General features: G+C 41.9%; 1 protein-coding gene across 4 annotated transcripts in view; it reads right to left on the reverse strand.

Annotated features, from left to right (window-relative positions):
• hcn1 (hyperpolarization activated cyclic nucleotide-gated potassium channel 1) overlaps nucleotides 1-16,890 on the reverse strand; it is a 68,323-nt gene that overhangs the window by 37,172 nt on the left and 14,261 nt on the right. For all 4 annotated transcript variants that reach the window (XM_088281207.1, XM_088281206.1, XM_088281208.1 and 1 more), the window contains one exon: nucleotides 15,793-16,216. In XM_088281207.1, the coding sequence (XP_088137333.1) occupies nucleotides 15,793-16,216 (424 nt within the window). The remainder of the gene's footprint in view (nucleotides 1-15,792; nucleotides 16,217-16,890) is intronic.

Genomic DNA, 16,890 nt, shown 5'->3' on the forward strand with positions numbered 1-16,890 from the left:
AATCACGTGCATCGACCAACATTCTGTTTCTGGCGCATTTTCTTCCCTTTTAACAACATTGAGAGTTGAGATATTGCCATTTATTTGTTACCAATCCTCCCCTTTTAAAATCAATTGAAAAATTGTTGAACAAGCAATTAATTACTGGCTTCTGATTTCAAAACTTTCCCTCGCTTATTTAGTCATTATTCATTTGACATCCAACAGTAAACATGTAATCCATCAATCGGTGAAAACACCACAAATCATCGTTAACTTAGTGAGTGAGTAAAAAAAAAAAAGGATCTTTGACGTCTTTAGCCGTCAATGGCAGTGAATGAGTTAAGTAATGACTGAAAAAAAAAAATGGGAGCAGTCTTATTCAGTGCGAACAAGCGCTCGCGCCGTGTTGCATCCTTTTCGGTGGCGCTCAGCAGAATTTTGTTGGTGTCCCCGCACGAAGCAGCGCCTCGTTCACCCGCTCGCTGTCTATTTTAGTCGTGTGAGCGTGATAACCTCGCCACTTGTGTTCTGTTTTTATCATCTGCGGCAAGTTTGCATTCATGCGCTTTGCGTGTAGTTCGGAGCTATTGCATTGGTAATGAACACGAGCCGGGCCGGAAAATTTGCATGCGGCAGGAGAAGCGGATTACGTGGCGATGCGAGGACAATTCCATGCGCGGGTCATCGCAGGAGGCAGCACTGAATGTTGCCTTTAACTCAGGGTTGGACAACCTACGGCCTGTGGTCCAAGTATGGTCCACGGGAGCCTTTGAAGGCGCAAACGAACGAGTTTAAGTACGAAAAGGGGACACAGCTTCCCTGGATGACAAATGGTTGTTCTCCCTTCATACGCATTGCAGTTAGAGGTTCTCAATGGAGTTTAGGTCTGGGGATGATTGTGGGCACACATTGAGTTTTCACTCACGGTGTGTTTAAAAGTTTCAGGTTTTTGCAGGATTGTCGTGCTTGAGAATTATTTTTGTCTTACATTTGCCACATTATTTTCATTCATATATATATATATATATATATATATATATATATATATATATATATCATTTGATTGGCAAGATTTTGTTGTGATTAAAAAAAAAAAAAAGCTCATAATAAACCGTAAACATTTGTTTGATATATTTTCCGAACTCTCGCATGTCTGTCTCAGCACCTGACAACTCATCGGCGCAGCGGGAAGAAAAGCGGAAAGGAGACAGATGAAGCGAGATTTGAGCGGACATATTGTCTGAAAGGATGCCAGCAGGCCCGAGAACAACTGTTTTCCCACTTGACCCATTTTCTGTCTTGCAACTGTTACGCAAGTCGGTTTCGGCACGACAGTTGGACAACATCATCATTCCAGGAAGGCAATTAGCGTTCTTTGTGCGTCACGCGAGACATGAGGCGATATTGGTCGGGAATTGAACCCACAACCTCTCCGGACGTTTGTCTCCCAGTTGTCAGGCCTTTACGATGTCGGTGTTGGTTCTCCATTTTCATCGAAGACTTTAAATTGTTCATACGTGTGAATGTGAGTGGGACACTGGTGTCCATACTACGGCTCGGGGGCCATTTGCAGCCCTCTGTTAATTGTTAGCGGCCCACGATTAACAATGTGCGTGACGCCACTGACCACTATGAAATAAATGTGTATTATATAGCACACATAGTTTGGAGCTATACAAAGACACAAAGAAGCATTTCAAAGAGGACCAAAAAATGTATCTCTTTTGATTATACCATTTCATAAGGAAAAAATGCATTGATACACTTTTCCGAATTGTGAATTGCAATGATTGGTAACGTAAATGGATTTAGATTCTGTGGGCCTATTTTTTTCATCACTTTTAACAGAAAGCTGTGACTTAGCAATTTTTAATAGTAATATCTAAACAATATGAAACTGCTTCACGGGTTGGGTTCTGTGTTTTCAGCATGTGACCTGCAGAGACTTCAATTCAATCCCGTCAGCTGACATAAAACGAGGCTCCATTACCAGTGACCCGAATGATGAAGCGCATTCTAGAAAATGTACGGATGCTTTGCACTCATGTCCAAAAGATGATCCTTAAATGCACGGAAAATAATCTTACCCTCCCATAATCTATTGCTTCACTTTTCCGCATTATTTCCTCCTAAATTCTCACAAAAACTGCAAACCGGTGACCCAGAAATGTCTCGCCAAACAAAACTTAGGAAAATAAATGCAGAATGATGGCAAAAGAAGTGCTGTTTTGCAAATATGTCTGTCAGCGAGGCAGGAGAAGCGGGGAATGGTTTGAGCCCAAGTTGTGTTTGTGCTAAGAAGGCAGTCGGGGTGGATTAGTGCCCATGTGAGAGCAGGAGGGATTTGACTGGATTGCACAGGATGACCCGCTGCGCTCATGTTAACATCAGGAAGATGAACCCTTCCCGCCATCGTTTACACAGCAAAGGAAGCATCCTCAAGGATGCACGAGGGTCCCACAGTCCAATATGACAAACTGCAGGCGATGCATTTTTTTTTTTTAGCCCCGTTTCTGGATTCGGCACCAAGACCAGAACCAGTATTGGTGTCGATCTGTGCTCATAAAAGTGTTTCGATACCACAACGCTGATGTAATTAAATTTTACATTCACTGCCATTGACGGATATAGAAGGCAACATTTTTCTTTTTACCTGGGCTGCTTCTGAATGAGTTAAAAGGTAAACACAGATGACTAATTTTTACCAGACGGCAATTGATAAACCCCGCTCGGTCGGTGTCGCCAGTGACCGGCGCGCAAGTCTTATCTTCATCTTGTGACAGTTTCTCTAAAGTTGATGATTACTTTTGCAAAACGGCGACTCCGTGCCATTTTGGATTGGTGTAAACAGCTAACGAGAATGACGAAATGATGATGAGCGCAGGGGGCCATGCGGCAGATAGATGGAAGCTGCTTGAGCAAATCAAGCGCAACATTAACTCTTGGGAAGTGAAAACGCTAATAGCTAATCGCCGTCATTACGGGACGGCTGGCGAGACGAGAGCGACTCGTCTTAATCTGATCATAAAAATAAATAAATAAATAAAAGCTTGCGTGGGGAATCTGTTTACAGTGCAAAGATCAGCAGGTACGCAACAACCCCCACTAACTGGGGCCGCATAACCCACACACACACCACCACCTTCATGGGCCAAGCACCACCGTCCAACAAAAATAAACCAGATTAGCCTAATCGCCACACTTATCACTTTAGCCTGCCCTCGCAAGACCATCGCTGTCATCCGTCTGCTTACTGTTGCGCATACACTTTGCCTCAGGATGGGTGGGGGTGAGCGGGGATATCCCACAGTCACCATATTAAAAAAAAAAAAAAAAACGAGCGGAAGAATGAGTTCACCTTTGAACGACAGCAAAATAATGACGCTAAAATAGCCACTTTTGAACAAACTTTCAAGTCAGGGGGTGTCAAACTCATTTTCGTGGACGGGCCACATCGTACTTATGGTTTCCCTCACCATGTAAACGTGTGGTCACCTTACGTTAGTTATCACATACGCACAGCAAATTGATGGAAAGCCAGTTTTGAAATCAGAAGCTAGCAAGTTATCGTTTGTCCAAACAATTTTTCAATTGACTTCAAAAAGGGAAGGATTGGTCACAAACTAATGGCAATATTTACAAAAAGGACAAAATGTGAAACAGGAACACATGATTTGCATTTGCGGGCCACATAAAATGAAGTCACGGGCCAGATCTGGCCCCCGGGCCTTGTGTTTGACACCTGTGATGTAAGTGCTTCAAATGTGGCAACAGTCCAAAAAAAAAAAAATTAAATCTCAAGAACTAGATTATCTTTGCAGGAAAATGGATAGAAATGTCCGCTTCAAATCAAAGTACAATTCCAGACTTTGCAATTGAGGTGAAAGTCAAACATTCTCTGAGGGCCAAATCAGAACACGTGACTTATCGAACCTGCGAACACAACCAAACATTTTTACATGCCTGCAAAAATCTGGTGAGTTTTAAGGATGAGGAAAGCCCTCAAAATAGAGATTCGTTATCATAATGATGGAGAAAGGCTATCGCTGTCTTCAGAAGAGACTCTGGAGGGGCGGAGACAAAATTAAAAATACATATACGCTTGGTGCGGATGCTAAAAATAAAGCGGCAGCTGCTGGACGACAGAGCAGATGTTGATCGACCGTGACTGCTGAGGGGCTGCCGAAACACTTACACTCCCGCAGGCCAGATAACAGAGTGCATCCTCAAAAAATAACAACCCATCGATGATTACTTTTGCCCCCCCCCCCTCAGAAAATGTTTATCATTACGTTGCTATTTCTATATTTTTTTTGTCTTGTCCATATATTGCGTAAGACTTCTTCGTCTTGCCGTCTGTCTGTGTCGGTCTCTCTCTCCTGACTCAGTACACGTGTCTGCTTGCTCTCCGAAGCTAAATAAACCGAAAACAAGAGACACGGCAGAGGAATTAGGGGGATCATACTCTATTGCAGGTGTGGGCAAACTACGGCCCGGGGGCCACATGCGGCCGTTAAACGTTTTAAGCCGGCCCGCCAAACTTGAAAAAAATTAAATGAATAAACCTTGTTAATGTTTTATTTTCTAAACACTCCGGTGTGTCAAACACAGATATTTTGTTGTAATGCTTTTGTTCAGTTTGGTTTAAAATTAAATGTATTTTTTTCTCCAATGAGGAGAGGTTACTAAAACACTCCATCCATCTGCACTCAGTCATGGGAACTCAAGTTGTTGGCAAGCTAGCGCCGTCCATCTGTTGAGTTTATGTGGTTAAAATTTTGTGGCAAATAAAATCTACAAGATAAATTAGTTTTGGAAGGGTGTTTCGGCAAAAATGACAGACTCGACCTGTGTCTTTTCGTATTTCATGACGAGTCATCAACGAGTCGTCGCCCACACGGAATGAAAAATAGCCGCTTTTTTGGTCACTTAACATCGCCAGACCACTTAGTGTACCTGGTTTAAATTTATTAGCGATCAAACTAAATCTGCACTGCAATATAATTCTAAAGCGGCTGCGTCAAACTGATATTTGTAGCCTACAACGAATCAACGTTTTTGGCCCAACAGAAGTGGCGCTAGGAAATTTGACAAAAGGGTTTGAGTCTACATGGTTTCAGAAAAGAGAGGAGAAAAATATAATGGAGTCTCTCGGGCGGGATGCGTCTGGGATTTTCCTACCCTCGAGGCCTAAGAAGAGTGAGCTGGCCCCCGTCAGCAACGCAAGGCAAGGGAAGTGAGAACACCACTCGAGGCGCGTTATGTTCATCGTCACACAGGCGAGTGCTAAAATGCAGACGACAAGGACACGGGGGAAAGTAAAAAAAAAAAAAGAAAAAGTGGGGGAGTGGTGCATTACGAAACAATGTTACACCGTACATGCGCCATGAAGTCCATTAGACCAGGGGTCTCAAACTCGGGTCCTCGACGGACACTTTCATGAATGTATTCCATCTCTCCCTGCTGCAACACACCTCCGGATCGTTATCAGGCTCCTGTAGCGTTTGCTGATGAGCTGATCATTTGAATTTGGAGCGTTGCACCAAGAAAGATGGAAAACATTTTTTTATTTATTTTTTTTTGCATTTAATACCACCGCATTTGTCTGCATTCTACTTTGTGACAGTGTGTCTTAATACATTAAAGAGTAAACAGCAGCAGGGGAAAAGATGAGATTAGAACATGCCTTTGATAGAGACAAAAAAAAAAAAAACATTGAGGCAAATGTTAATATTTCTATTAAAATAATCGGCGTAATAAGCAGATTACGCCATCACTAGCGGCGCAATTCTTGAACTAACTTGTGCCACCGCCAAAAACAACAACATGCAAATGACAAAATAATGAGCTGAATACATACATAGAACATTTGTCACTACACAAATACAATGATGGAAACAAAGTTTTTATTTTTTTTGTATGAATGAGAGGCCTGCTCTCACATTTTCATTGAATTTTATATAAATATAAATAAATAAATAAATATATATACATATATATATATATATATATATATATAAATATATAAATAAATATATATAAATATTTATATAAAAAAATATATATAAATATATAAATATATATATAAATATATAAATATATATATAAATAAATAAATATATAGATATAAATAAATACATATATATTGAAAAATAAGATATAGAAATAAATAAAGAAATAAATTTGATCGATATCAGCAATTGTTAGATGTCTAAACACAGGCTCCCCTAAATGGTGTGGGCCTTTTCTAAAAATAGCTCACCAGTGACGGAACATTGTGATTTCCAAAGAATGTTGAGGAATGATCTTTTGAAAAATCCACATCCAATCTAAAAATCCGATGCGTGACGTAAAACAGAATGATCGCCAAATAGGAATCTGAGCGTTACATGTTTGTATAAGGCCTCCTTCACCGTCGTAAAAATGACGCAGACAAGAGTTTGCAAGCACAGTGCACTTATCAGAAAAAGCGCGTCATCGCAACAATAAATGTGTTCCTGCTGCTCAGGGTGTCCTTGTTGTACCTCCCAGTGAAATCAGACCTTTTGTTTGCTGTGACGCACGGCGACTGAGACGACGCCACCCGCCCACAGCAAACTTCTTCTTAGTGCGACATTAAATATCCACAAGCGGCTGTTGCAGCCACTTCTTCCACTGTTTTACTCATCACAATCATAAAAGCTAAGCGACCCCCTCATACTGATCGCAGGGAATTCATCCGATTGTGTGCGCAACGGGTTATCGATTAATCATGTCTGGATGTAAGTAAGGTATCAAAGGCACCTAGGACACGAAGAGTACTAAAATTCACCTCACTTCAATTAAGTTCCTTGGCAACAGATTGCACAAGATGGCAACAATGCAATACTTTTATTTTTGAAGTGCTACAATTTTTTTAATTAATCAAATTAATCTATTTTTTATATAGCGACTTAATGTATGCCGCAACATCAAATGGGCTCAGATGCAAATTTATTAAAAAAAAAAAATTCAATGAGATGAACACAATAAACAGAGAAAAATATTTTATAATCATTAACATTTATTTTTTAATTTTCTGACTGTTATGGACCAAGTCAGGAAATGAATTATAATTAATTCATGTTGGTGCATTTTCTGGACTGTCAGTCTGAAATATATCCTGTTTTTTTTTTTTTAGGACAAAAGTCAAAACGTGATGACGAGTCGATTAATCGACAACGTAATCATCCGATTAAATCACCGTTACTTGCTGCCGTGCTTGTTACTGCTATAACCTGATTACAAAACAACATCATTTAGGTTGACGGCGAAACAAAAGCTAAGCGAACACTTGAGAAATTTATTAATTTTTAATGTAAGAATTGGGTGGAACTCATGTTCGATTAATCATGTCTGTAAACAAGTGCAGTGAGACAAAATTGATTCCACTCCTGAACCGAAGCCAGCAGCGCTATTGAGTATGGCTTCGTGTTCAAGTTGATTCATACTGAACTTCCGTCGACTTTGTCAAACGTACTGCCTCCGATTTAGCGGAACGTACATGCTTGCAGAAAAGACAACTGCACGCAGCGTGGTCCCTCAAGAGAATTCAAACGTTGTTCGTATTGATCTCTGTTGCCATTCAATCGACGTAGTCATCAATTCTTCTGCCTCAGTGTTGTCGGATCGCATACTGCTGCTGCAGACGAGGCAACTCCGGACGATGTTGGTGGGCAAATAAATAAATGAAAACACCAAATATGATGTTTGTTTTTGCATCACGCCAACCTCCGTTGTTCAATAAATCTGCGGAATCAATCCTACTGCCTTGTACTGCATAATTCTGCTGATTGCAGAAACGGCGATCGGCGATTTACAGTCGTCGGGCAAACGTCCCCCTTTTGTTGTTTATGTTGCGTTTAATTCCACTTAGGCTAATCCACTGCGGCGGCGCACGCGATGCCGACTGCGGAAATGACGACTCAACGCAATATGTTCTGTGGACGCAAATGTTGTTTGTATTGATTTATGCTGCTTTTCCATCGATGTTGTTTCTCGTAATGCATCGTTGTTGGCAACTCAAGGCGATGTAGGTTGGCAAACAAACAACAACAACAAAAATCAGTGGAGGAAATATGACGCATTTTATCACCTTATGAAGCCTATTTGACTTCTATCGACTGGCGCGTTATTGTCGGATGCAAAGTCGTTATTCAATCTACTCCTACAGCCTTGTTTTCAAACAAAGTACGAGCCTGTTTTCGGAGCGCAACGCTGGTGATCACCCAAAAAATATTCAAGACGATGTGGTACATCTTTTCAAAATTACGATATAAACAGCTCACCACAATAAAAAAAGCCCAAAAAAAAAAAAAAAAGAAAAAAAAAAGCTGCTTTCAGAGCAATAATGTGTCTTTTTGCATGCTAATAAAATAAAAATAGTACTTTTTCTGAACGGGGGGGATAAAAAAAAAAAAAAAGATCAGTTGTGCGACCTAGTCGGCGCGTTCCACCCTGAGGCGACACGGTTTGATAGATCCGCACGCTAACATGACGCATCGCAGACTCACACACACACACACACACACACACACAAAAGACGCCGCATCCAATCACGTCGCACCACAGGAAACACACACACTGTGTGTCCTGCCACTAAATGGCATTTGAGCGGACATGCTAATGAGGCCGGCCCTGCCTCTTGGAAATGTCACAGGCTGGCATGTGTGATCTATGCAATGTGTACTCTTGCAAAGAGTCACCACATCTGTAGAATTAATTGCAAGTCGCCGGCCCTTTAAATAGAACGCCGATTGACCACATGGACTCCAAAATGCTTCATTTGGCGTCATTTTACAAGCTGTGATTACAGATAGCAACGAGAGGTGCCAATCCATTAAAGTAACAAACACCCCACTTCCTTATCATGAGTCGGCATTGTGCGTCTGCGCCTTCGTTCGCGTGCGATGGCGCGCAGGGGAAACCTCCGCCAAGGCTCAACAAATGAATATGATTCAATGAGAAAATGGTTAAAAACTCTGCTGATTGATTATTGATCGCAGAGTGAAAAAAGAAAAAGGCTCTTGGACGTCTTTAGCCGTCAATGGCAGTAAATGAATGTACCAATCCAGTGAACATTCTTATCAGATGGCACATTTGGATTGCGGAAAGGTCGAGCAAACAAGTGCAAATTTGTGGTGCTTTTTTTTTTTTGCTGTGGAAATCCGAGCGATGACTGCTCTCCACTCTCACAAGTTAAACCAGAGACATTTTATGTTTGTTGTGCACCAACAACACGCTGAGTCATGACAGACGATCAACACCTTCAGCAGTGTGTTTACATAAGCATTGCGCGCGCGTGTTGGAGAAGACAGTCAGACAATACTTCAGCGGAGGGCAAAGGCAGTCGCTGTAACGCACGTACGAGTCATTTAGACACTTGACTCGACTGGCTCACATTTTTCCCTTCTTGCCGATCAATTGACAGGCGTAAATCTCTTAAGTAACAACCTGAGATCTGAATCACCTTCAACCCGACGCAGGCTGTCTTGACGCAATTTCACACCCTATCTCTACATCAGTCGTCAAATTGGCAACGATGAGTAATCCACCTTTACCGGGAAATTCAAGGTAACACAACGCCGCTGTGCTACGCTGCGTCTTTACACCAACAACCGGTGGGTGGATGGAAATCATTACGGATTAAAGAAGAGGGGGGGACGCGTGCCACGTAGCACGGACATCGACTATGAGCAAGTAAAGACATCATCGTGAAGGATTACACTAATGACAGCCGAGTCAAAGGTGACAGAATGTCAACGCCAAACGAGAGTGAATAATAGAAATCAAGAAATCAAGAAATTATTGGCATATGTGGCAAGCAAATGTGTGAGATAAAAATGAAAAATGCACCGACAGTCTAATTGGTCACTTTTGACTCCCACCAGTGTTGTTTTTGGCAGGCATTTTAGATTTAGTCTTAGTTTTAATCATTTGGACAAAAATGCTGATTAGTTTTCGTCACATTTAGTCACTCCTATTTGGGATAGTTTTAGTCGACGAAAACCCAAAAAGTGTTCGTGTTTTGTTGTGCTAGTGTCTGAGACAGTGCGTGCTCGGCGCATGCGACCTGCGTGTTGTCCCGGTGGTGGGCGTGACCAAACGAAGGATAGGTTGCACGAGCATTGCATTTTTTGAAATAGGAAGGGACGTCAAAAATTTTGAACGTCTGACGAACCACACGCTAACAATTCCGTCTCATCTCATCAACGAAAATTCACGTACGTTACGTCATCAAAGAACCTCGTTATCGTCTCAATATCGTCATGGAAAAAAGAGGCGTCAACAAAATATTTCGTTATCGTCATCGTTGACGAAAACAACACTGCCCCCCCCCCCACTGTGAGATTTTGCTTCGAAATGGGATCTGGATGGAGCTATGCGTACAAGCAGCTACATGCTATATTAGCATTTGGCAAGCAAAAGGGCGAAATGAATTTTTTTCTCCCCCTTTGTTAGATTTTGCACTGGAGACTATGCGGTCAGCAACAACCGTTGTAAAACTTACTAAATGCCATTTTATTGTCCTCTGGCAAGCATAAGAATAAAATAAAATTGAAAAATGCATTTAATGCACTGAATCCGCCTTTTTTATCCCCTGCTGTAAAAAAAAAAAAAAATTAACGAGCCATTAACAAAAATTAACGAGCTAAGGATAAAGCTGTGGTTGTCCGTTTTGCTGTCACATATGTAAATAAATGTGCCGCTGTCTACCCCACAGGGATAATTACAGTTCGCTGAATCGGAATATGTCCCACACAAAAAGTCAAATAAAAATGGAAAATAACTATTTGACGAGCTTTTATTTTGACGCTTTGCGACAACCAGCCATGTCTAAACTAACGACTTAAAACACACTTCTCATAGCACACGCATGAACAAATATTGTGAAGGATTACAGTAACAACATGAATGAGTAAAGAGTGAATCGACTGATTAAAAAGGCGAATAAATAATAAAATGAAGGTCGGAAACAAGCTGCAATGAAATCCCCAACACAACTTCCTGAAAATAACTCAGTAGCGCCCCCCTGGAAAGTTAGAAAAACTCACCCTTCGCACCTGTTTTGTAAATTGTCACGAAATTTGGTGGTTATGTTTACCATAATGGGAAACGTCAAAAAGTTTCATGCCATCTTGAAGTCATCCATTTTGGTTTCAAGAAGCCATTTGGGTTCAATTCCAGGCGTTTTGGTCAACGCTAGCAAGTGTGGGCAGACGGCGTCAAAATTTGATGATTATTTCGAGGCGCCGCCATGAAATATGACCCATCCGTCTTATGTTTCGGGGGTTCCAATCTAAACTAATTCCTTTTTACACTGAGGTCAGCCTCCATCCCAGAACAGATTGCGTTTGACTTTCAATGTTAGCATAAAACATGATTAACTCTTACATGTATACGATTTGAGAGCACACTGGAAGCAGACAGATTGAGCCTGGAGTTGGAGGAAAATGCTAAAGCGTTTCCCCTAGAGGGGCCACGTTGCTGCCACCAGCCCAACCTGAGCCCATGCAGCAGAGCTGGGATATGGCAGCGGGCCGAATGCTGATGCAGCTGCTGGTGGGGGGCGATGAGCCAGATGTGGCTACACTGAAGAGATATACATATATTCACCCCTCACACCCGGAAAAAAGCAACAAAGAGCAGCCATTTTCGCTAACACGCATCACTGCGGTGTGACCGAGGTAAGGTCATTTTGATCATTAGCGTTCCAATTAGCGGAGGCATGGAATTTGAAATAAACAGCAGCAAGAGGGCAAGAATGTCCTTGAAAGATTAGAAACTGTTGCATGATATGCGTTGTTTCTAGGTAGAAAATATTGCTTAGTAACGCTCTCAAAACAAAGGCTGGCCAATCTAAACAACGAATTTCGGAGATGTTCTGTAGCCCGCTTAAGTGGAGCGTATGTTTATTAGCTTTTTTTTATTATGTAAAAAAAAAATAAATAAAAATGCAAGTTTGAATCCAACAAAGGCAGCTAATATGAAATTGAAGGCGAGCGCCGGGTGGTTGATGCTCTGAGGTTTTCCGCGCTACGAGCTGAGCATGACTCATCGAAGGTGTTCTGTTACAAAACTCCGTTTAAATTTGTCCTCTGAAGGCCACCGTATCGCCTTTGAAGTCTATCGGAAATCAATGAAATCACAGTTTCCAAATTCCTCTATTTTCTCTCACACCCTCCTCCTTTTTTTTTTTTTTTTTTTTTTTTTTTTTTAATCCTTGTTTGTTTTACTCAGCGTGCCAAATGAGCAGTCAACTGCTCGGCACGACCTTCTCCGCGTAAGCTGCAATTTCCCTGAGCGCTGCACATCGCCATAATTACGTGCGAGCAAACAAACGAATGAATGATTGAGCACACGCGTGTGTGCATGGCGGCGTTCCGCTTGCTAACACCAGCCCACCGGCTCCACTCTGCCTGGAAACCATCGTGTAGGCATGAACGACCATTATTCTGGGAGGCGTTGACAGAGAATTTCTGAATAATGAAGCTCATCATTTGTTTGGGACCCAACATAATGAGAATCATCAGTCAAAAGCCGGGACAGGCATAATAATCAATTCATGATTATTCAGATGTTGATGAATCATGTTTCGATGAGTCCAAATGGAGTGCACTAACTGGCACTAACCCTGGAAAGTTGAGCATCATCCAGGTAGATAAAGACTATTCATTCACTCATTCACTACCAGCCGAGTAAAAAATAAAAAAATTATTTTTTATATTTTATTTTATTTCATTTTTTTTTACATTTATGGTCTTGAACATTTTTTCATACCAATATTTACCATAATGACTTTATTACTGTGTTAGCATAATTAAGTGTTACATAACCGCTTATTCTGATTTTCTCACCTCGTTTTTTTATTCTGCTGATATTTACTTGCAGTCGTATCAAGTCGATACTAGTAGTATTGCAAGCTACTAGTACATGCTGCTTTCTTCATTTTTTTAAGGTTCCTGTCATGGAAATGCAGCAAAAGGAGTGGCTTTCAGTTCTGTCTGAGTAAGACTCTTGATGAGGCAGATGGAGCAAAGAGGTGGTGACAAAGTGAGGAGGGGGTTAGCAGTGAAGGACAGTGACGTGCATGCCGGATGACGACTTATCGTCCACTTCAAAGCGGCTGACTGACTAACTGAACGGAATTGACGACGCTTCACTGCATCACAGAATGCATTTCCTTCCCCCTTTTTTAAGCGCAAATCCTTTATCCGACCTGACCCCGTACGACAGCTCGGAATTTTTCCGCTCTCCTCGCTCACAGCAGCTCCCGCGGACGTGTCGGTTCCGTTGATGTGTTGGCGTACAGGACGTGGCGGGGGCTACAACACCTTAACGCCTCCATTTTATTTCGAGCTGTGTTCTTCATTACAGAGTGCGGAAACAACACTTGCGGGAAGAACATTCATTCATTCCCTCGTTCATTAAGCGTCGTACTTGTTTGCGGTTGTGGCCTGCACCACCTCGCCATCCTCCCACGGACTCCTAGTGGCTCATCTGGAATGCTAATCAGCTTCCCACATAACCAGCATGCCCAGCACATGGCAACAGCACATTTGGAGATAGAAATAAAATCACCCGAGCAATCAGTTGTTAACAGTGTATACCACGACGAGTCACTCTTCAATGTTTTTAATGAAACTGTGCACGTACAGTATTGTGTGCATTTAAAGGCCGATAAAGTAAAAGCTGGTCTATTTTGCTGTGCTCGTGGCCCCGCCTGCAGAAGCCGATTGGCCCACCCAGATTGGTTACTTGGGCAGGCAATCTGCTGCCCTTTTGCTTTTTACCTCGAGTCACACGCACTATAGGAGAGGTCCCACGCGCAGAGGAAGGGATAGCGACAGACTGTCAAAATTTGAATAAATGTCAATCTACTACAACTAAGTTGTCTATTTTCTAAGATCTAAAAAAAAAAAAAAAAACGCCTTAATGATTCCATCCTTCCAAAAGGTTTTCCCTACCCAAGATGGTCGCCAATAAATTGTGGAAATGGGCTGCCTTACTGCTTTTTTTTTTTTTTTTTTTTTTAGCACTTTCTACTTCATTGGTTATCGTCACAGGAGCTTGAAATTGAACCCAGTACGGCCCAGTACTTTTATCTACGCAGCCTCATTTAGGGCTGAGGTTTAGCTTAGAAAAAGGTGACAGACTTCACATAGCAGCCATTTGGACCCTCGGATCAGTGCTCGACCATGCGCAACATGCGCACCAAAAGAACGTCAACTCACGGCGCGATCTGCACGACGACAACAACGCCAACAAACAAGGCACATGGTCGGACAAGGTCACTACAGGATGAGCTGGGAATAAAAATTTAAAAAATCCAGTAGAGGAATAAATATGCTAAACAGCAGTGGCCATCTCCTCCAATTAGTCCGCTTCAACAAATAAATGCCTTTTCCCCATCAGGAAAAGATCATCTCAGATGAGAGATATGAATGTCACACAGGGATGTAAAAATGCGTTTGTGTAAATTAACAAATCCCGAATTTATAATTATTGATTGGTAGAGGTCTGAAAACAATTCCTGAATGATGTTTGCAATTATTCCTGAAAATTCCTCCGAAATAGAAGCACCACCGTAATAAAGTCCCCTCACCTGCATTTGAGCAAATAAATGCCCCAAGCTGTTTGGACAAATCCAGATGGCTCAATAAGACAGCCGATATCCAGGAAGAGAAGGTGCCTTTTATTTTATCTTGCATGATGCGCTAGAGCGTATTTCCGAAATGGTGCACGGCTGCAGTACACCGCACGCATAATGCGATACGAAAGGATATCATGCACAATAGACGGCTATTGTATAGTCAGAGGCTGCGCTATATTCCGCGCAATACGACAATATCAGAATATCTGGCATATGGTATATGCATCAGGATTTGCTCAATGAAAACAAACATCTCTTTAAAGTTTACTACGGCAAATAGTTTTCTTTAAGTTGTGAGTTGTAGTCGACTGACATTTATTCCAATTTCGGCAAAATCGGTTGCCTGTTACCTCGCATAGTGCGTGTGCCACGAGGTAAAAAAAAAAAAAAAAAAGCAAACTGGCAGCTTACTGCTGATTGGCTGGTACCCACTGCACAAGGAACCAATCAGATGGTGCTGTGGGCTGGCCAATCTGCTTCTGCAGGCAGGGTCACGAGCACAGCACACAAGAGATAGAGAAGTGTGCTGCAGCGCGCCAAAATAAACCTTTCAATTTATCAGCTTTGAAAGTTATTAGAAAAGCAGATAAAGATAAAGATGTCCTTTATTAGTCCCACAATGGGGAAATTTGAGGTGTCGATTTATCGTCAAAATGCCAAATATCGGCCCGGCTGATAATCGGTCAATCACGAATATCTAGCAATAAATCGAGCTGTGTTGCTTCCATAACACACAACTACTTTATATGCGGCGTAGTTTGATAATGTGGTTCATGTGGTATGATACACGGCACGATATCGAGCACAAAAGAAGCCTCAAGTATATGATGTGACACCCAGCACAAGTGAGCCTCCTTGGTGGCATATTCGGCGTGATACGCGGCTTTGGTGTATTACCACAAGACATGTATATATAACGGATGTCATACTGTATATCCGTCAAAATGTGCAAAAGTATATCCAGCCAGTGGCTATGGCGCATCCTGAATGATACTTGGCGACGCCATAATGCAACACATCGTCATGATAGATGGCCCCGGCCAATCGACGGACAGAATCCAGCGTCAAGCACTCCGCTCCGAGCATATATTAGTTTCACAGGGGAGCTTTTACGCACTCCCGGAAAGTTGCACACCTACCTCCTCCCACTGATGTATGTATCGGATGAGTCGAGACAGTCTCAACAGGCGCAGCAGGCTGAGGATCTTGGTGAAGCGGACGATGCGGAGGGCGCGCGCCGTCTTGTACACTTCGGAGTCAAAGCCTTTCTCCACGATCAAAAAGATATAATCCACCGGTATGGACGACAGGAAGTCCACCACAAACCAGCTTTTCAGGTAGTTCATCTTGATGACTTTAGGGTCCAGGATAATCTCGGAGCTTTCCTCGTTGACGATGCCCGTCCTGAAGTTCATGACCAGATCCACCAGGAAGATGGTGTCCGAGGCCACGTTGAACACCAGCCAGGTGGTGGTGGTCTGCTCTGAGAAGAAGGTTATTCCCACAGGAATGATGATTAGATTCCCCATCATCATGATGAGCATTATCAAGTCCCAATAGAACCTGCAGAGACGGACACATGACACATGCGTTAGTATTTACCGACGCCGTCCACCCCCACCCCCACCCCCAATAAAAAAATTTTTTTAAAAATGCATCAAGATTAATTAACATTTTTTTAATTTAAATCACCATGTTATTTATTTATTTATTTATACAAAATGCAATCATTTTTGTATTTACTTTTGAACAAACTTACTTCAAAATACAGCAACCCGAGCAGGAAAAGACACTTTTGAATAACAACAAAATCTAATATTTTCATCAGGTTTGCGTCATTTTTTTTTAGATTTCATTATCAATTATACGATTTTTTGTTTTTTTTTACATAATCATGTGACTGTTAAATTTAAATCTAAAAATGCCTTCACACAGACTAGTGATAGACTGATTATCGTCCGGGCGAATTATCGGGGCCGATATTTGGCATTTTGGACATTATCGGCATTGGACTTTTTTTTTTTTTTTTTTTTACTCATAAGGCCGATAAGTTAATCGCTGTTTTATTTTGTCTCGCTGCAGCACACTTCTCTCTTTTCCTTTCTGCTGTGCTCGTGACCTTGCCTGCAGAAGCAGATTGACCCACCTACAGCACCATCTGATTGGTTCCTTGTGCAGTGGAGATTTTATTTTTCAAAATTCTGACACCATTTGAACCCTTTTTTTATTCCATAAGT

The sequence above is a fragment of the Idiotropiscis lumnitzeri genome, chromosome 18 (genome assembly GCF_059441095.1).
Source record: "Idiotropiscis lumnitzeri isolate Australia: NSW breed Sydney's pygmy pipehorse chromosome 18, RoL_Ilum_1.0, whole genome shotgun sequence".
NCBI lineage: Eukaryota > Metazoa > Chordata > Actinopteri > Syngnathiformes > Syngnathidae > Idiotropiscis > Idiotropiscis lumnitzeri.